General features: G+C 38.7%; 1 protein-coding gene across 1 annotated transcript in view; it reads right to left on the reverse strand.

Moving 5' to 3' along the window:
• LOC140922302 (uncharacterized) overlaps positions 1-20989 on the reverse strand; it is a 69884-nt gene that overhangs the window by 36416 nt on the left and 12479 nt on the right. The window contains exons 6-22 of the mRNA XM_073372300.1: positions 18600-18738; positions 17952-18280; positions 17232-17373; positions 15829-15963; positions 13975-14123; positions 12157-12343; positions 11245-11357; positions 10157-10334; positions 8667-8786; positions 7650-7790; positions 6807-7037; positions 5974-6167; positions 5445-5552; positions 4766-5140; positions 3885-4128; positions 1521-1855; positions 730-819 (exon numbers count right to left, since the gene is read on the reverse strand). Of these exons, the coding sequence (XP_073228401.1) occupies positions 730-819; positions 1521-1855; positions 3885-4128; positions 4766-5140; positions 5445-5552; positions 5974-6167; positions 6807-7037; positions 7650-7790; positions 8667-8786; positions 10157-10334; positions 11245-11357; positions 12157-12343; positions 13975-14123; positions 15829-15963; positions 17232-17373; positions 17952-18280; positions 18600-18738 (3210 nt within the window). The remainder of the gene's footprint in view (positions 1-729; positions 820-1520; positions 1856-3884; positions 4129-4765; positions 5141-5444; positions 5553-5973; positions 6168-6806; positions 7038-7649; positions 7791-8666; positions 8787-10156; positions 10335-11244; positions 11358-12156; positions 12344-13974; positions 14124-15828; positions 15964-17231; positions 17374-17951; positions 18281-18599; positions 18739-20989) is intronic.

The raw sequence follows: 20989 nt of genomic DNA on the forward strand, positions 1-20989 counted from the left end.
GTTTTTTTAATTTAGACTAAATATCTTTGCATCCAGATTTCATGTCGAATGTTCATTTTTTTTAGTTTTTTTTTAGTTGTTTTGACTGTTTTATATTACACTTCATTTCATTATCTGCCTTTTATGCCAGATGATTACAGTAAAGCATGCATCGGTCATGCCATATATTAATGGCAGCCAATTTACACTGAAGCTCCATCGTCACAAGCTAATTAATATTAAACATTGAATAGTTGCAAATCTTGCAACCCAACAAAAACTCACGGGGAAAGTGTTCCAGACTATTCCCCACCCTTTGTACCACTGTTGGGTCTCTTCCTGTCGCCCCATGTAAAGGAATCCAGCACAGTCTTGGATTGTGGATTCCACGCTGTGGATTCCGGATTCCAGGTACTGCATTCCAGTGTTTGTCAGTGGAACTTGGATTCTGGATTAAGTGGGATTCCGGATTCGTTGAGCTGATTCCGGATTCCATAGCCTAGAATTGCGGATTCCACAAGCAAAATTTTCCCGGATTCCAGATTCCACAAACACAAATTTCCCGGATTCCGGAATCCGGATTCCTTTACATTGGGTGATACCTGTGATGATTGTTACTACGTTGCTTGCGCTGTTTAGGTATAAAAAGAAAGAAATATCCGTTCTACTGAAAAAACACATTGATAAAGAAACAACAATCAAAAACAACCTCAACAAAATGTGTAAATTAGTTTAATAATGGATAAACACCTTTATCATTCTCGCATTGTGGCATGTTTCACAAATTTGATCCTCCCCTATACTGAATCTTGTGGACCCATTTTTAATCTCTTCAAACATCTGAAAGGTAGGTAATAGAAATTGTGAAAACAGACAATTAATCTCCTGAAAATTAAGTAAATTCAAGTAAAGAAGAACACTGTGGCAGTAAAGTTTTACCACGAACGGTAAAATTAACAATACCCTGAAAAAGTCTACCAATTTATTTAGAGTAAGGAATAAATCCATTCAATTATATTTTTCAGATTAAAGCTTTGTAATTTTCAGCACTATTTTATTTGTTGATGGAAGAGCATAATTACCTTATTTGTACATATAAATAAATACATATGAATAAATACAGCTTTTGTATGTATGTACCCCTGGTTAATCTCCATTCCAAATAGGACCAGTTCAAACGTCGAACTTTTGATGTCCCGAACCTAATCCCTTCAATTAAGTACATGACGAGATCGACATTTGAATCAATTTAGTCCGACGTTTCTAATTTGGGTCGACTCATGAATTAAGATCGAGTGGCCCACATAGGAATTTCGACTGTTATGTGGAACCTAATGCATAAATTACTATTATGTAATTTATTTTCACTGGTAAGCATTGTAGACCATTGCACATCGATCGTGAAAATAAATTGAGTCCGACTAATTAAGTTCGACGTCTGAGTCAACCGTCAGACTTGTATCATTTGGGTCGACCTAAAGAGCTATTAAGTTAGGTACATGAAAAGTTCGACATTTGAACTGGGGCTAACCGAAAATTACCTGTGTGTCTGTCTCGTTATCAAAACTCCACTTCTGCACTCCTTTGCTATAGCGTAGTCTTGAAAAACACTTTTCAGCCTTAAACGTTATATCAGACAACTGCTGAAGTACTTTTGTGAGTTCCAGTACCCCGTTAAGTCTGCCAGTACCAAACGCACTTTCAGAGGCGATCCTCTGAAATGAACGCATGACGTCATCTAACACCCAAAGTGTACTGAAGCCAAGGGCCTTCTGTAGCTGATATACATTCTCCATAAAAGACTGCTCTAGTTCCTCGTATGTCCCAAGCAGGTTTTCCAAGAAGGTTTGTCTGAGTTGATTGCTAATGGTAGCTTCTGTAATTAAAGCAAAACGCGATGACCTAAATGTTTGATGTTTATTACAATCGACTCCCGGTAACTCAACCCTCTATAACTCGAACCTCCCGTTAACTCGAAGCAATTTTCATTTCCGTTCAGATCATTTCCTATATAATTTTACCCTCGATGACTCTAACTTCTGATAACTCGAACTTTTTTCTATTTCCCTTGAAGGTTCGAATTATCGGAAGTCGACTGTATATCCATCCATGGAATCACTGATGATGTCTGCTATCTGATTGGCTCTCAGCAGTTGTGATTTATTCGCAAATCCCAAAATTTTGCTCTAAATCACATCATTTATGTTCTAAATGGCGTAATTTCTGCTCTAAATCGCACCAATTTTGTTCTGGATCTCACCATTTTTTGTCTTTTCTGTTTCAAATAAGAAATGTAAATGAGATGTAAAGCCTTTTTGTTTCCACTTTTCAACAAAGCGGCTTCTAGAACTGTTTTAACAGTATTGCTACTGACTGAATTCTGCGATTTCAAAATGACTGTAATAAAGTGGTAATTGAACTCGTGTCGGGCAATTTGGTCTGAAATCACACTAAAATTCCTAGGATTTCAAATCTATCTCGCGCTAAGTGCTCGTTCGATCTTAAAACTGCAAGCGTATGATTTCATACAAAATTGCACTTCACTCAGTTCTTTTACCATTATTAATCCATTCTGCCACTCTGAATTTGAGAGTTTACAACAGTCAAAGACCCTTAGAGAAAAACCAGTCCCTTTTATAGCATGTTCATGGCCCAAACATGTTGACGGAGATTCAGTTATGGCTTCTATTCAACGACAAAACGAAATGTGGTCAGGATTTTGCCACTGGAATTTCCTGCCTACCTTTACATCGTTACATCAGAACAAACAATAACTCTTACGTGTCTTCGATGTTTTGAAAAAGCACTGGTCACGAAATTTTATGTCTTGAAGTGATCAGGGAGAATGCAAAGATTACGTTTTATCAACGAGGTTGGTGGGTAAATTTGCCAACTTAATTTGATTTTGGATTAGTTAAGCTTTCTGTGGAACTGCCCACCCACCCCTCCCCTAACTCCGCGTTATCATTTGCGTCTCACTTGGGGAAAAACGTAGGGTTAGGGGAGGGGTAGGTGGGCAGTTTTTCCTTCCCAGTCTTTGTATACAACGGGTATACTGTACTAAAGTCCATACGCAAAAATACAGCTTAAAACCCTTCGTCAAGAAAGATAAGTAAGCATAATTTTGTCCATTTCGTTTTCTTCTTCTTCTTATGAATCATGATCACTGTCACCACTTCTGCTACTGCCATTTGTCCTTGTCATTATCGTTATCGTTATCATCATCATCATCATCATCATCATCATCATCATCATCATTATTATCATCATTATTATTATTGTTTTCTTTTTAACATCAGAGACGGATTGGTAATAATGACTTAATTTAAAACTCTGGACCGCCTGCAAGAGTTAGTGACGGCATCTGAGCCGCAAGAAATGTATTTGTGAAATCGTTATTGACACAGTGATTGCTATTTTTATTGTTTATACTATCCTTGTTATATAGTGCTTAATTCTTACTCCAAATATTTCTGTAAATTAAGTACATATTTTTTAAAGTTGAATGAAATTATCATTATTACTATTATTATCATTATCGTTATCAACTTAAAGATCATAATCATCATCATCATTATTATTATTATCATTATTATTAATATTATTGTTATTATTATTTTCACGGTGAAACCTCGACATAGTTGAGGGCCAAGGGATTGGTTAAATTTGCTCGAAATAAAGAGGTTTCGTTATATTTAGGTTTTTTTTACATATTTTACTATTACTAGGGTAAAGGACGTCGTTTGTTATACCGAGGACTTCGTTATAGAGGGGGTCGTTATATCGAGGTTCCACTCAATTGCAATTCAATACGAATGCATAACTATCAGTCGGTTGACTTGAAAAAATATAGCACTGTGATCAATTTATTCGTAACTAGAAATTGATCATTTTTAATCTCATACCTTCTGGTTGGCTAAACTCAGCAATAGCCATTTCAGTCTGATGAAGGAGTGGGATATCAAAATTGTGTCCTCCAATGGAATTGTCAAGGTCCATAACTTTGGCTATCATATCAATACGAGCTGCTCCTAAAACAAAATAACTCTCAATTTCCGCTTTCAGTTGTGCCACGTTACGGGGCGTACCCTCTTCCAACAGGCATACAAGGTCAGCTGCAAACTCCTCCTTGTTTATCTCTAGGTTGGCCTTTAAAAGATAAAAATAAAAAAATGTCCAAGAACAGCACGTACGATAGGTCGAATGGGTCATTAATCCTATTTTGCCTGGCCCTATTTGAGTTGGATGCAATTATTAACGCTGCTGCAATGAAACTTGGCAGGTTTGTTGTGCGTCATAGCCTGCAAGCAAGCTCTCCAGGGCGCTCTGGCGGCGACGGAGCAGAAAAAAAGAAAGGAGAGCTTGCAACTATGCCTCTTGAATTTGAATTCCACCTCCAATTCCCCTGTGGCTCCCCGTCGACTGAACTGTCAGATTTCCGCCAGTCAACGCGAAGCAGAAACGAGCGCGAATGTAAACGGACATTAAAAACCACGTGCCAAGGTTAATGAAGTCACCACTAATGTCATCTCCGCCAATCAACATCTCGCATCGACTTTTTTTAATGCAGATAGTCAAATTCCAGAGACGTACTTGCAAGCTCTCTTTCCTTTTCCCGCCCCGCCTCCAGAGCACCCCAGAGAACTTGCTCGAAGACCATGTGCGTCACGGTGACAGTGACAATGAAAATGAAAATGGAAGTGAAAATGAAGAATAATATAACAGTGACAATGGAACAAACTTATAACAATAATCTACCGAATGAATTTAAAACCATGAACCATACCTGCATAATGTCGGTAACTGAACTGACATCTATGAGATCAAAGTTCAGATCACTGGAATCTTCTAGTGGCCTATATTGCCCAAACGTTAACCATTTCTCGGCACTTTTAATTACTGAATCAAGTGCTGCTCGGCATTGTTTGTTGGTATCATAATCTATAATTACGAGTGCTGTTTCGATGTAAGCAAATGGACCCTGTGGTTCTTCGGATGTTTTGCTTGTAAATATCGCCGATGAAAATCCTGTGATTCCTTGAAGTACAGCAACCATCTGTTGTTTGCTTAATTTGGCACTTTCTGCTGCCTGAGCTTCCCTTATCGACTTCAGAATTCTTTGGAGTGTATAGTTCATCTGTCGTTCTGCTTCTAGAATGGCCTGTATAAAACAATACCAACGAATAAAAAAGAAATGGCAAATCGAACCTTTCCAATTAAAAGGTGCGCCATAAAATGCATCTCTTAGCCCTGTTGGGCCTGTTTACAGACCTAAGTGACAGATTTCCCCTCGCCTTTCATATACTTTAAACTAGTGAAATCCGAACCCTTTCATATACTTGAAGCCTGAGAGAGGTGCCCCTTACGGGCGGAGTCTCTCCGTATAAGCCATTATATGGACAACCCCTCCGGGTTTTCGAAAAACTGAACTATTGGTAACATAGAATTTGTCCTTGTGATAGTACCTGAACGTACATCCTTTTCTCACTTTCGTCTATTGCCCTCGCCGCAATAAGTCGTCGCTTTTGTGCATTGACCTGAGCAGATGCTGAGTCAGACATTATAGTCGCTATCTGAAATAAAACATTTATTTGGTAAAGCCTTTTTACATTTCCTCACGCTGTTTTTCGCTATCAGATTTTTGATCGATCTTTCGAGATCTTATTATGCCAATATTTCTACTAGCTCGCTTTAATTTAACACAGCTGCCCATAAACAGCCGGAAAACTAAAGAAAGACTGGTGTTTAATCGCCCCATCTAAGGTAATTCAAGACAGTCTTGAATTCCGGATTCCACGCCAGATTTCAGGTACTGGATTCCAGATTCTTAGTCAGTAAAACTTGGATTCCGGATTGCAATCGTTCGAGCATCCGGATTCCTTAAACTCTATTCTGGATTCAAAATCCCCGGATTCCGGATTCCACAAGCAAAACATTTCCGGATTCCTTACATAAAGCGATGTTTATTTTGTTATTATTTTTTATGTCACTTACTTGCTCGAAATTCTCATTATCCGTTACTTGCTGTAGAACATCATTGAATGCGTTTTCATAAATTTCAGCTGCATCTTTGATTCCATTCACGTAATTCTGAAGTGTTTCCCACTTCACAAGGGGAGTGAACAGAGCGTTATTCCCAAAAATGTCATAGCCACTCTTACCCACGAAAGCAAGCTTTCTCTCGGCGTCTAAAATAAACACATACATTTAGGGCATATTAAAGACTTAATTAGCTACAATCACGGACAAAGTTCTTGGGACCAGTGGCAGCGTGGCCCAGTGGACTGGGAGCTGACTTCTCGCGCCTGAGGCGATCGAATCTCAGCGTGGCTGTTTTCGTTTTCTTTGTACATTTTTCTCTGTTTATTTTTTTTAATCTTACTTCCCTTTGGATTTTTTCTCTTTATTCTCACTCCTGACTCTTTGGAGCTTCGCGAGATTTTTGCGATAACGTATTTCTAGCTAAGTATTTTCAGGAGCTCATAACCCGGAGCCATCATGTACTGGTGTCACAACGTTCTCTCCGACAAATTATTTTAAGAGCGGTTTTGGCGCGAATTTAAAATATGTTTTAAGTCCAACAAACTAGTCATGATCAGGCAAAACCAACACACCTAAAAAGGATATTTTTGACTCAGTTTTAACGACGTTTAGTTTTCTTTTCTGATATCTTATACTTCGAATGCTCCCATAGAAGGAGAAAAAGTGGAAAAAGTCCCTAAAAAGTGTCTAAAAATAAACCGGTTCGTGAAAACGCCGTGACATAGGCCTAGTATGGGAGTTGCTCGCTCCGGGTTATGGGCTGCTGGTATTTTCAGGACGCTCACCGTGCTTTATATATTTAACATCTTCTCGACCAGTTGTCACATCAACAATAAACTGCAGCGCGTCTCTTCCTTTCCTCTCATTCGTGTATGTTAGCAACAATTCTACAGCTTGCCTTCTTATGACGAGAAGAAGTTCTTCTGGAAAATCTGCTGCACTTTGTGCGCCTATTGTTTCTGATTTATGTACATGAGACTCGCTGACCTCGCCATCCTGTCCTCTAGATTTTGGAGCTAAAAGGGATTAACAAAGTTTCAAGAATTCGTTACAAATTGCATTGAAGTATGAAAACGATAGAGGCCGAAAACTTTATTCTTTCTTTGAAATAGAAAAAATTATTTCTAGACAGATGTTTTTGGAAAACGAGGAGAGGGGATAATTGCTGAGGGAACATGACAAATTATACGCCCGCCGTGGTACGGTACCGGTGGGGGAAGGCTATAGTATTCGTCGCCTGTTTTAGTGTTGTCTACAATTTCGGTGCAACGGAGAGCGTTATGATCTGCTGAAAATAACGTCCTAGTGCCGCTTACGACTCGGTTCCTTACAGTATAGCAAAAACTAAGTTGTCGGAGTAGCAAGCAGAAACGAAAGAGCTAAAGCAATCACAAAGTGCGGAAACGAGCATCGTGATTGACTTATTCACCCGCTCTGCTTTCGATTCCGACGATCTGATTTTTACTACACCTAGCTAGCTCGGAGTCGCAAGAATCAAAACGTTTCCATTTTTTTCAGACTCCGCTTATAACTCGGTCCTTACTCGGCAATTTCTAAACAACTCGGCTCAGGCCCCAATCCACTTGAGTTGCGAGTCCTGTACATGATTCATCGTTATATTTCCTTACTAGTTCCAGAAGCTCCTTTTGAACCAGTATCTCCTACAGAGGCTGATGGTCGACTATGTTCACTGCAAAGCCAATAATCTTCACCCGATTGTCTGCTAGTAAGGCATATCAATCCACGTACTCCGGCACCACCTTTTCCACCTTAAATAACAAATAGGTTAATGGTAAGGCGTTACTTGAAAAATAAAAGAAGAACAATTAGTGAAGGTTTAAGTGCAAAGGAACACTTAACATTTTACTTCAATTTTATGAACTTAACTGAACAATATGATTCGTACACTTTAGGTCCTAAATCTTTAGATAATGATAAAATTAAAAGATACGCAAACGAAACATTACGAAAAAATAAAGAAATCACGCGGAATGTAACGTTCAAATAAAATTCAAAATAAAGAGTGACGTAATGTTACATGTTCGCGATGACTTTGAGAGGTTCCAATAAATTAAAGTCACCTTCAGTCAAGCTGGGTCTAGTGTCCGGTGTCTGAATATCATTCTGCACTTGAATATTATTCGGTATTTGATGACATAAACAACGTTTTCGCTGACGCGAGAAAAAGTACGAAACACACTGAGCAGGATAGCATAAAAATACGTCAAGATGTTCTTGTGACGTTAAGATTTTCTCGCGCTTGAGAACATGTACATACTGCCTAAGGAATCACAGACTAGGCAAAAAAACTCGCGAACAGAAAACACGTCACCGAATACGAACAGAAAATTGTAAATTATTGTTAGTTTTAATATTTATAACTTGTAATTGTTACACGGCATGTCTGAAAACCAGCTTGCTCAGCCATTTACTGTGTTTAAATAAAGTTGATTGAATTTAATTGAATTGAACAGAGAAAGCACGACAAAGAACACGCAAGAGTTGGGAAGGCTCGCGGACAGAAGCACGTGTTTGACCCTGCGAGGTAATGGTCATCAATGCTCTTAAACCGCACTAAAGTAGTACTGCGGTTCCTCCTCCTACTCCTCCTCAGGCTGAAGCTACAAGTGCTACAAAGAACCTACCATTTCCACCTTCTCCATTCTCTGCTGGTTCCGCTCCTCGTCCTCCGCAAGCCTTGACTTTAAGGCCGCCCAATAATTGTTTGTACTGAACAGTAATCCGTCCCGAATTTCCACCCCTTCCTGGTGTGAATACATTGAACACGTTGTAAGGTATTGAAGTAAAACACTTAACGTTACTTATAATCCTTTATTTTGTGGAGATAGCGTGGCCAAGCGGTTAGAGCGATGGACTTTTAATCCGGAAGCCCTGAGTTCATGTGCTGCCCTGACCGCTGGCTGGATTTGTTCTTGGTAATCCCGAGTTTAAATACTTGGCCACGCTCTTAATTAGCCAACTGATTCGCCTACTACCAGTTAGGAATCTTAAACGTATTATGTTCTATTTGAAGTATTGTTTCATTATCCCTGAACAGGCCCATGAGGGGAGTCGATAATTAAGTATTTATTTTTAATATTACTTAATAATAATAATAATAATAATAATAATAATAATAATAATAATAATAATAATAAATACATTCTTATGAGGCGCATTTACAAAGCTCAAATGCGCCTTACAATGATTTACATTGTGGGGAATTTTCTTTTTGTCTAAATTAATCGTTTCCCTTGATGGCATTACTGTGTGATACTTTGAATTCGCAGTCAAGCCAGATCAAGCTCAGCCCCCAAGATTCTATTAACGAATTTATCATTCGAAAGTTGAATCCATTGGTAGTTGTAGATTTCAGATTCATCTCTGCATTTCTGTGCGCGTGATCAGGAGCAGTGAATTCCCACATGAGGTTGTTATGAAATTTCTACCAGGTCAGTTTCTTTGAATTTGATTTAAAAATCTTCAAAGCAATTCGTCGTATTCCCTTTCCAAATTTGTCTCCTTTTCTCCTACTATTTTTGAGGTGAAGCTGCTCATAACCTATTAAGATTATTAATTTATCAAGCCATTGACCATTCGAAATCATCTTTATAGCTTTGTATGTTTCCATGTTTTTGTAATTGCTCAACACTTCAGGAAATCTGATAAAAATATATTCATGTTCCCTTGAGCTTTGTCGGGTGGTAAGACCCTTCACGATCTTTCAAGAAATTCAGTGCATAGCAGATCACTCAGATTTTAATTCCCACTCGTTTTACAAGTCCAGAGGCGGATTCTGTTTTTTAAGTATTTGGAGTCACCTCATCCAGTTCCTGTGATAAGATAGGGATCCAGCCTCGAAATTAATATTTCTATTCCCCTAGCCCCAACCCCCAGGCCAATTCGTTGAGATCCGCCAATGAAGCCAGTAAGCAAAATCCGGTAAACGAAAGGGAAACTTACGTGTTGATCGACCCGCCTGAGCCCGAGTGAATTGGACATGAATATAACTTGAACAGTTAGTAAACAGACACAATGCAAAATAATAATCTAGTTGTTAAATAGAAAAAGAAAATAGTAAAGGTAGCGCTTTTTGTGAGGGAAGGGGAAGAAAATAGAAAGTTAAATATCTCACCTGGTGTTCCTGCATTTCCGCCCCTTCCTCCGTCCCCTCCCCTGTTTCCCTTTTCTGGGTTTACATTTTGGCGTGAGCATTTTTCGAATGCTTTCGTATGGTCTTCGCTCGTAGCATCACCAATAACCCAATAGCTTCCATAAGTACACCTCGGCCAAGGCTTTATATTGTCAACTTTCTGCAAGAAAGAAATAACAAAACAAAGTACAACAAAACTGAGACTTCTACAACGCGGCCTTCGTTATTCGTGAATATTAATTTACTTTCTGGGCACGGGAGCAAACAGAGGATATCCTACCTCTTTTTCTTTTAACAAAGTCTTTGAGACATTTACTGAGAGGTATAAATTTTATGTACATCCATTGATTGTTTATGAGGAGTAAATAGCGGCATTGTAAAATCACCTTTTCCACCCTTTAGAACAGTCACCGTTACCCGGACTGTAGTGGACGGAGGCTAAATAGAGAGTCACGGCGGCCATATTGGTGTTCCAGAACAATAAAACGGCGGTCTTGTTAGTGTTCCAAACCAATCCGGTGGGAGTCGATCTCTTTTCTTATGTAAACTCTTTCTTTTATTTTAATAAATTTGCATAGATGCTTGTCATGTGAGTGAAAACGCTCTGTAGAGCATATTTACTCACGCGTCCTACCAGCAGCCTTGCAAATTTATTGGAACTAAAGAAGGTTTTTGCTTAAGAAAAAGGCTCAACTCCCACATGATTGGTTTGGGGCACCAACATGGCCGCTGTTTCATTGTTTTGGGACACCAATATGGTGGACGTGACGTCAGGTGAAAATGTTCCATATCCAATTGACAACCGAGCTCTAAGAGGATGGCGTGCAAAACACTAAAGTGGCAAAATTATGGGATTTGTTGGGATGTAAAGAAGAACACCATAAATTACCATTTAACCTAAAAAGCCTTTCACTTTGCAGTTTTAGGGTGAACTGGTAGTCCTGGTAGTTCTTTTATTCTGTAACGATTTCGTATCAGTTTTTCTAAATTGTGAATTGGATAACATTACGACTGAAGTCAAATTTAAGAGAAATTCATGACTGCTGCGGGTTCAACTAAAAGAAGCTTACGTCAGGGGTATTAGAACCTTTGCGGCCACCCACACCATCTTGTCCTTTGTGTCCGTTTCCTCCTTGTGAACTGACAATGAGGTTTCCTTTTATCTTTTCGCAGATTATATCGACTGAAAATAAAATTAAATAGAATATAATTGTTTTAAAATTATATATTTATTATATTTTATAGTCTTAGGCGCTATTAATAGTAGTTAGTGCAGTGCTGTTGAACCCAATCCCATCTCTGAGCCTTAACGTAAACATGCAGGTTCTATTTCCTGCCACTTTCATTGTCCAACAAATGGAGAGGAGATGTGTGACGTCAAGTTACAATAGTAGCCAAATTTCTGGATGACAGCAATAGGGCCGAGATTAAGCAACGACTACGGCGACACTAACGAGAACCGCAAAAAAAAACGATAGGTTTAGATTAGCAAAACAACAACTTTGCACGTGCATCACGCGTTTTTTGTACATTTCTTAGTCGTCGTTGCACGACTACAACATGAAACTTCCTAATTTCACGCGCCCGCTTTGCGGAGTAGCTGAACACAACACAAAAAAATTCTTTTTCTTTTTCTAAACTCAGATGGGGTTCTTTCGGATTAAATCCAGAAAATAATGCCAAAATTTGACAAATGAAACGAAATTGAATAAGATCAATGAAGTTTGAAACAGTTCGAATTTATTTTAAAGTGAATTTTCGTTTTGTTGTCATCCAAAAATTTTGCTACCATGGCAACATGACGTACAACTTCTCCTCTCTATTGTTCTAGTTCCGCTTCATTGATTCTTGGCCCACAAATGGTGCCTATTAACCCTCGGACGTGCACCCAGTCATACCCCCACCGTGGTACAAGGTGGGGGGTGGGGGGTTGATGGAACCCCCTTGAGTTTTTGATACGTTCCAAAGCAAAGCTTACTCACCCTGGGGCCCAGCTTCGCCACTATTTCCATTTTCTCCGTTAGATCCATCGCCGTTACTTTCAAGGCCTATTGGGGGAAATTCTTGTTCCCAATCGGGCGTGATGAAAGCAATCTTACTTCTCTCAGCGGCTATGATCTCTCTAGCGTATATTTTAACATTTCTTACGCCGTAGATTGCAACCTCACCCTGCAAGAAATAATACAGTGGAATATTTCATTTAGGAAACCTCTAGTTAAGGGGCACCTCCATTCATGGTACACAAAATTTGGTCCTGGAAAAACCTCCACATAATCTTTGTATTTATATATTACCTTTATGCAAGAGTGGAAAGGAACACTTTTTCTGGGGCCCGAAACCCGGGTCTAACCTCCATTCAGGGGACACCTTGGCACTCAAAAAGTGACTGACCACAAAGAGGGTTGATGTCTTTAAGCGCATACTAATCTCAGCCTTATGGAAGCTTTCACAAACTGAGCTATCTTACTTAAACTGATGAAACACATTTGTGTAAATTCAACATATTATGCTGCAGAGAGGAGTTAATGATGATTCCTTTATTCTTCCTTTGTTGGTTAATTGTTAACAAACCCCAACCCAACCTCTATTTAGTGGATACCTTTAATCAAGGGACACTTACTTTGGTCCTGAGGGAGTCCCCTGAAAAGAAGTTCCACTGTATTTAAAGTTATATGTCAACTGGTATGTCGTATTTAGCGTTTTGAGCAAGGAAGAAGTACGTTCATTACTTGCTTCTGACTATTTTCTGAATTATTTATGAAAACCAGCGGCTTATCATGATCGCAGTTAATAACTGATGTTGAAAAAATAAAAAGTTACATTTTTTGTGTACAGTAACGATAATAAGTGTGATAGCATTGCAAATGGTTTAATCATTAGAATCGTATTGACTGGTATCTTATTGGTACTTAATTTCGCGATTTTGGGGTAAAAGTATTTCGCGGGCTTTATTTTCGAGATTTAAGCGTCTCATTTCATTTTTTTTTTTAAAAGTCTGAAAGTTTTCAAATTTCTGTATAAATTGACGTTATTTCACTTACTGAAGACACACAACGTAGCTTACCAGTAAAACCAGTTAACAAGTTTTGTGGTTGATACGTATCCTGTATATGTTGTTTCTATTACAAGTTAATATCTTTTTCTGTGATTTAAATTTTCTATATGAGTATTTAATTTCGCGGGGATTAATTTTAAAACGCGAAATTAAGTAGCAAATAAAAAGGTAGATCCTTAGATATTTCTAAGAAGAAAGTAAAACATCTATTATCTCGTCCAACTGTACTAGTGCATAGCTAAGTCTTTATTAAGTAAATGGGCGTAACCATCAGGAACCGCACATATTGGCGCAGTTTATGAATTATTTAGCAATTACAAACGCAAAAAAGAGTTTTTCGTGTCTTCTCGCGGTAATCATATCTACGCAACAAGGCTAACCAATCAAAGCGAAATAAGATTGGCTTTATTTGGTTTGATTTTGATGGTATGAATGAAGACCCTGAATTGGCCTGTTGTTGACAGTGACTGCATACCACTTTTAACAAGAGCTCTTCTCTGGAGTACACTCACCTGAACTCGATCAAATTCCTTGTACTTACGTTTAAATAATACCGAAAATACTGCCTTTCTTATGATTAATAATTACAAAAAAGAAAGAATAATCAGTTACTATAAATTATGAATCATGATGATGGATGCTTATCATGGTGCGATGTACCTGAACAAAAACCATCGGCATATGCTTTCCGGCTTTTGCCTAAAGTGATTGTTCTAAACAATTTATAGCGTCCTAATAAACTTGCCTCGATGAACAAAGTGTCTGCTAAGATATCCAGTTGTTGAATGAGCTCCATCGTTGTTCTTGTAGAATAACCGAAGTTTGGGTCCTTTTCTATCAGTCGCTCTTTTAGGTATCTGGCATTGATTTTGCGACCAAGAGCTCGATAGTAGCCTACGTAAATAAATAAAATAAACAATAAATAAATCACTTAGGTTGTTGCCCCGTGACGAGGAAATATCAGATTTATTTGAAGGATATTAAGAAAGATTTAAGACCGATCTCTCTCACTCCTTCTGTGTCCAAAGTGGCAGAGGAATTTGTTGTGAAGGACTTTCTCAGACCCGCTTTTTTGGGTGTTATTGAAGACAATCAATATTGGGTCACCCCAGGGTCCTCAACAAATATTGCGCTAATTAATATGCTGTACCACTGGTCCATGTGGACATACGGGAACAGTTCTACAGTTGAAACAGTTTTATCCGATCACCGTAAAACTTTCGATTTTATGGATCATGGTATAGTGCTACAGACAGTATCTAAACTAGATATTCAGCTAAGTATAATTAATTGGATTATTGATTTTCACTCGAATCGATCTCAGAGGATCAAGTTAGCACATGGTTGTTTTTCCAGAGTGGGGTCCAGTCCCCTAAGGGGTACCTCATGGGACCAAACTGGGCCCCTGGATATTTATCTGATAGATAGAAATGGTCATTGCGCGAGAATGAGACCTCCATAGTTATGTGTTTGTTTGTTTGTTTGTTTTTTCGTCTTAGGGAAGTGCTGTAAAAAGGCACCTACGTTTTTCTTCCTCATCCGAAAATGAGGTGCATAATCGTTTAGTCATTGGCAGATGTGATTCAAAGCCAGTAAGCGCTACTTAGTTGTTTTTAGACTCCGACTGTTGGTCTACACTTGGGAACTAAACCCTAACTTACCGGTCCATAGTCTGATACTCAACTAATAGACCATTACTTCCACGTTTATTTTTTCAAGTCTTGATAAAGACCTGTTAACGAATATACACTGCTGGAAAGAGCGTCTACAAATTAGGAAGCTTACCGGGTCGGTTATTTAAACGAAGTCTAACTTAAGCCGCCGTTTAAGAAATCATTTGACCTCCAGATCGCTTTCCTAGTGGGTTAATTTAAGAAAAATAGGTGTTTTTCCAGTCTACCCATATCCTTTATTGAAATTTTCACGATAAATGGCGTTTAAATAAAAGCGTTGGGCAAGTGCTGAAAATGGCTTAGAACGCGATTTTGTTAAACACGGGCTAACCTCCTTTTAAAGAACTGGCCCACCAAGTTTAAAGGCGATGCGCTAAAAGCAAGTAAAGATATTGATCCGCAGAGTCGAGAAATTTTACAGACGTTTGTATGGTTGGGGGCAAGAACTTGTCCACCATACAACCGTCTGAAAAATTCGGCGACGGATTTTCGCTTTCCAGGATTCCAGGATTTTCGCTGGTCCGGGTCAAAAGTTGAATAATGCAATGTTAAGAGGATATTACTGTTTTAGGCCAATTCTAGGCTGAAGTCTTTACTTTAGTGCCTTTAGTCATTTCTCTAGTTCCTGTAGAGTTTAAAGATGTTATCAAACAAATTTCAAGTGCTGAATTTGGCAGGCATAAAGCATTTAAAGTTGAAAAAGTTGACCCATTTTTTTCAAGTTTCATCTTATTTCCATTTTTGCCATCCGTTGCATCAGACGACAGGAAACAGTTTCAATGTTTAAATATAGCCCCTTAATAACAAACTGGACCGTTAAATTTTGGAATTCAATTGATGCGAAGACACGTTTTAGCTTTTTAAAAAGAAACCAAATGTTGCGACATAGCTTATTCAAATGCTCAGTGAAAGTAAAGAGACCACACCTGTCTGTATATCCACTATTGATGGCGTCTGGAGCCAAGATTGTGTCGGGACAGTGAGATGACGTACTTCCTCCTGACTTATCCATTGGCCAGTCGTACACTGCTTCCATCTGTACGGGTTGTTTCTGGGTACAACTGGAAGGGACAGAGACTGGCTTTATTTCAACGTCCATCACGTTGGTGATTTACAAAATTAAAAGAATATTGCCTCAAATTAATAATGATAATAATAATAATAATGATAATAATAATATTAATGATAATAATAATAATAATTATAATAAAATGATAATGATAATAGTTATGATAATAATAGTAATATTAATTATTATTATATAATACAGAGCGCTCACGTCACCACCCAAAGGCTTGTGTTCATGCAACAACAAAGGCCGAATTTACTTTCCCGAATTAACTCTATCATGTGATGGTAGCTCCCCTTTGTTAAATCAACATTTGGGCTATACTGGATGGAAGAAATCTGATCATCAGTCCTGCACCATATATGTATTTCTAAGAAGGACAAAATGCATATCGGCATGGCCAATAGGCCCTTTGAAGCTAGTCATTCACGTGGTACAGTGCGTCCCATGCTGGCGAGAATGGGACGCACTTTGACAGAAAAAAAAAAAAAAAAAAGAGCTCATATTTAACAATTATTGAGTTCGGCTTTCGTATCATCTGAAGAATTATGGAGATCGAGGAGGGTGTTTTCGGTGGATAACACCCTCCGAGATCTCCATAATACTTCAGATGATACGAAAGCCGAATTCAATTATTGTTTTATTATTCATTCAAAATGATTCGTAGTTTAAAAACAGGCTAAACTATGCTTACCTCCATTGATTTTAAGTTCATCTTCGATAGTGCAAGTTTTATCGGCAAGTTTAGGAGATGAACGGTTGTTCAGTTCTGCAAATATTCTCTAAATAGCAGATGTCGTCGGTCGAGTTGTCTTCTTGCTATTTGTGCTGTGTTTTTAGCCAAAAGTTCGATTAAAAAGTTCCGCCATTTTGTATAACTACCAAAACAAGTCAACCTCGTGCCCAGGTTTTCTCGGTTAACGGTTCAATAAGTTGGCAATTTTGCTGCACGATTGACGTCATCAGTTCAATATCGCAAACGTCTTCCAAATTTGGTGAACAATAACTGTTTATGATGAATTATGCGTGACTTTAGCCAATCAGAAACAGAGAAATATTTTGAATGAACAATAATATAAAATGTTAATTTCCTGTCTTTGTGTGCTCCCAGTATATCTCTCGCGCTCCCGTATGACGTTTTTTTACCACGTGAGTGACCAGCTGCAAAGGGCCTATTCGTATGTGACCTTCTATATCTTTCATTTTTTCTTTCGGCATTTTTCAATATGGCAACTTTATTGCAATTAGGTGTCTATTTACCTCCAGTACAGCCGTATAACTCTACTCTCATTGAAATGTGCTTATTCCAGGTAACTGGTAGAAAGCGGATATACGGTGCCAGTATTGGTGGATCAAGGTAATGGCTAACAATGGTATTCTGATCAGAATTACCAGGAAATAGCTAAAAAATGGAAGACAAAGTTTTATTATTTTCTTAACACCACAAAATCCTTTTAAGAATCGCACAGGGACCGGTTTCTGGTCCCTTCAACCCCTCTATGACAAATAAAAGAGCATTCTGCGGATTTTTTCAATCTGGAACCAGTCAGAGAAAATCACTCAACACATTACTAAAACGAACGCCTTAAAATCAGTAAAGTTCCCTAGTTTGAAAGTGATTTGTTTAAAACTAACCGAAGATATATATAGCTCCGCAGGGGCGGAATTTTACAGACGTTTGCGTTATCAACTATTTGGAGGTATGATAATCCCTTCTCTGCCGACAGTGACAGTTAGCGGATGTTTTCTAGATGTTCACTAACCCTATTCAGCGGACCGAGGCCTCTCCTCGCTGAAAGTTGAATTACTTCAAAATCGTTCGAGCTATGACCACCAAACTTAACCACGTTTCATAAAATTTATCTGAAAACATTTTAAAGTTGTGGAGTCTCAGAATAGGGTAAATATAAATCATGAAAGGCTTTAATTGAAGGATAAATTATGCGAGCCTGTGATTCGCAAGCTAAAGTTATACACAACCTTGTCTTCTGTTGCTCCTTGTTCCCTGTAGTATTGATAATTAACCCCATCATCGCTGTACTGAAGCTTGTAGGTTTCCACCCACTGATCTAAATCACTTCTTCCTTGTGTTGCTATCCGTGTGACATTGGTGTACTCGCTGCCAAGCTCAATCTGGAGCCACTGATTTACGTCATTTGTTTTAGCTGACCAAGATCCTCCTCTATTTCCTTCTTTAACTCTGTTCAGTCGGGCAAAGCTAGCTATCTGATCGCTGCTCAGTTCTGAAGATGCAGTTATTTGTCCATCTGTGATTGTTCCACTTTCCATGCCGAGTGATTCTATACAAGCTGAAAATTGAACACAAGACTTCAAAGCAAATTTAGGATTATTGTTGGGAATATCTTGGTGGATTGATGAGTAATGAGACTTGCCCGTACTTTTTTTAGAAAGCGTTTAACCCTTTGCAAGCAATGTATGGGGATCTGGATATCATACCACAAGCAATTTGTTAAAAAAGGAGACTTTTGTTTAGAACCGAAAATAGTGGAGTCTACGATTAAACAGTTAGACTATTTGTTCTGGTTTTCTAAGAGCCAAATAGTCAGTTGAAACATAGAAAACTCGAAATCGAAATCTATTTTTTAAATATCGCAATCTATGTAATACCTTTACAGCCATATAGCTCAACTCTCATAGCTATACGAAACTCCCAGGCCACTGGTCGAAAGCGGATATACTTTGCCATAAACGGTGGATGAAGGTCATGGGTAACCACACGATTCTTGTCTGTGTTGCCTGTGAAAACCTACACACGTAAAATACAACACATAAGAAGCTGTTCAGCACAATTGTGAGCAAAAGTTTGACAAAGATTAGTGAACATTGGTTGATGTAGTTACGATATGCTACAAAATGTGTCTAAGAAGTTAGGGCATTTTAGCGATGAATTTCACATAATATATAGAGCTAGCCGGGGCTAAAATAGAAACTGTCGATAATATTTTTGCTCAAACAAAATAAAAACAATCGTGTAATGCTAAAGATCATGTTACACGGGACCATTCTCTAAGACGATTTTTAGGGCAACCCAGCATTGCAATGTTGAAACAATGTTGTAACTATTCGAAACAATGTTAAAACAATGTTGCAACGCAGTGTTGAGCTAACAATCGTCACTGCGATTCATCTCGTGTAGCACCACCTTAAGCGGCGCAGGCAACAAGAACGATAAAAAAACAACAGTAGGTGTAATTTTAGCAAAAAAAGAACTTTTCAGAAACTTCCTAGTTACACGTTTTATGGAGGGAATGTGGTACTTGTTCTTGTTCAGTTTTTTTTTCACTGTCGCTCATTTTTACCCTGGTGGCAGCTAGCATTCCTCATTTTCTCACCGCCGCTGCAAAATTGTCATGTTGCCCTACTTTCTCTTTTTCTCTGTCTTTCTCTTTCTCTATATAACAAATTTGTGGACATGACAGTTAATTACCCTGCGAAAACAGACGTTTCTCCTCGCTCATCGCCGCTAAGGGACGTTTCGAGAGGAGTAACGTCTGCGACTCAGCGACGGAATTCCATACTGATGACGTAAAATCTCTCCGGAATCCGGAATTATAAACGCTGATTGGACGACGGAGTAGGTACATTGTTTTAGGTATTGTTTACGAATGACAGACAAAAGACAAAAGGTTACGAAGGTCAAATGTAAACGCGATGAATCTATAACAAAACAGGCAATATTTGTAGAATATATTCTTTTCTAGAAGAAGCATTTGAGTTTTGCTGGAGCTCGTTCGCAGATGAACACAACACTTTACCAAAATCGGCCAGGAAAAACGCAAATTGAACAAATTTCCATTTGGACCCCATGACTACCCGATTTATTAGGTTAACATTGACTTACGTCATCAGTATGGAATTCCTGTCGCTGAGTCGCTGAGTCGCTGAGTCGTCCCCAGCAGCGAGGGAAACGGCTGTTTTCGCAGGCTAACAATTAATCTAAGCTTAATACTTTAGATAACACGGATACAGAAACATTTTCCGCTTTCCGTTTTTGTCTTTATTGACTCTTTAGTTGTCTCTGCTTAACAAGACGCGGGTGGCCATACGCTTTCCCACCGAAATAACCCAACAGTTGGCATCGGCTCACATGAACTGTGTGTGCGGACGGGCTCACTCCACCTCATAACCAAATTTTCTTGGTTTCATAGGTTTCCAATTTATCTTAGCAATGGGTCTTCGCCGCCCGCGCTTCGCGCACGCGTAAGCTCCACTACTAGCAACGTACAGCGAGATATTTAATGATATAAATGTGATGGTGAGTATTAGGGCTGGTTAATAAATGAGGAAGATGATGTCTCAGCAAGTGACACAGGCAGCTTCCAACAGGAGTCGAACCGACGACTAAACTAGATTAGTGGCCTTTTAAGTTCTCATGAATCTTCTGTAATTCAGTGCATCTGAACTAGTAACTAGAAGGTCATAGGTTCGAATCCTTTTGGGAGTACTCGGATTTTATCTTTCAAGCCTCCTGCGTCGCTGACTGAAAAATCATCTTTCTCATTTATTCACTAAGCTCAAAATTCATTATCACATCTCTATCATTGCGCAAATGTACTTTATATCGACATTCTAGTCCTAACAGTATGCGGGATTATTGTCACATGAACCTAGTTTAGTGGTGTTAGCTCCCAAGAGTCTTTGGTAGCTCAGTGGTAGAGCATCTGGACTAGTATCCAGAGGGACATAGGTTCGACTGTTATTAGGAGAACTCGGATATTATCTTCCAAGCCGCCTGCGTCGCTGGCTGAAAACTCATCTTTCTTATTGAGATATATTATTATACAATGGAGGTCAAAATGCGTTGGACCTTTCCAGTAATATCAGTAAAACTGGCGACTTCACGACTCTTCTGATCGAAATGGGTGGAAATATGAGTGATGAAAGGAAATGAGCCCTTTTCCATTGGAGCGCAACATTACTAGGGGCCCGGATAAAGGGATGAATCCAAAGTCGATCAATGAATTATCACTTTTTTAGAAGCAGAAATGTGTGTAACA

This window comes from Porites lutea, chromosome 13 (genome assembly GCF_958299795.1).
Source record: "Porites lutea chromosome 13, jaPorLute2.1, whole genome shotgun sequence".
Classification (NCBI taxonomy): domain Eukaryota; kingdom Metazoa; phylum Cnidaria; class Anthozoa; order Scleractinia; family Poritidae; genus Porites; species Porites lutea.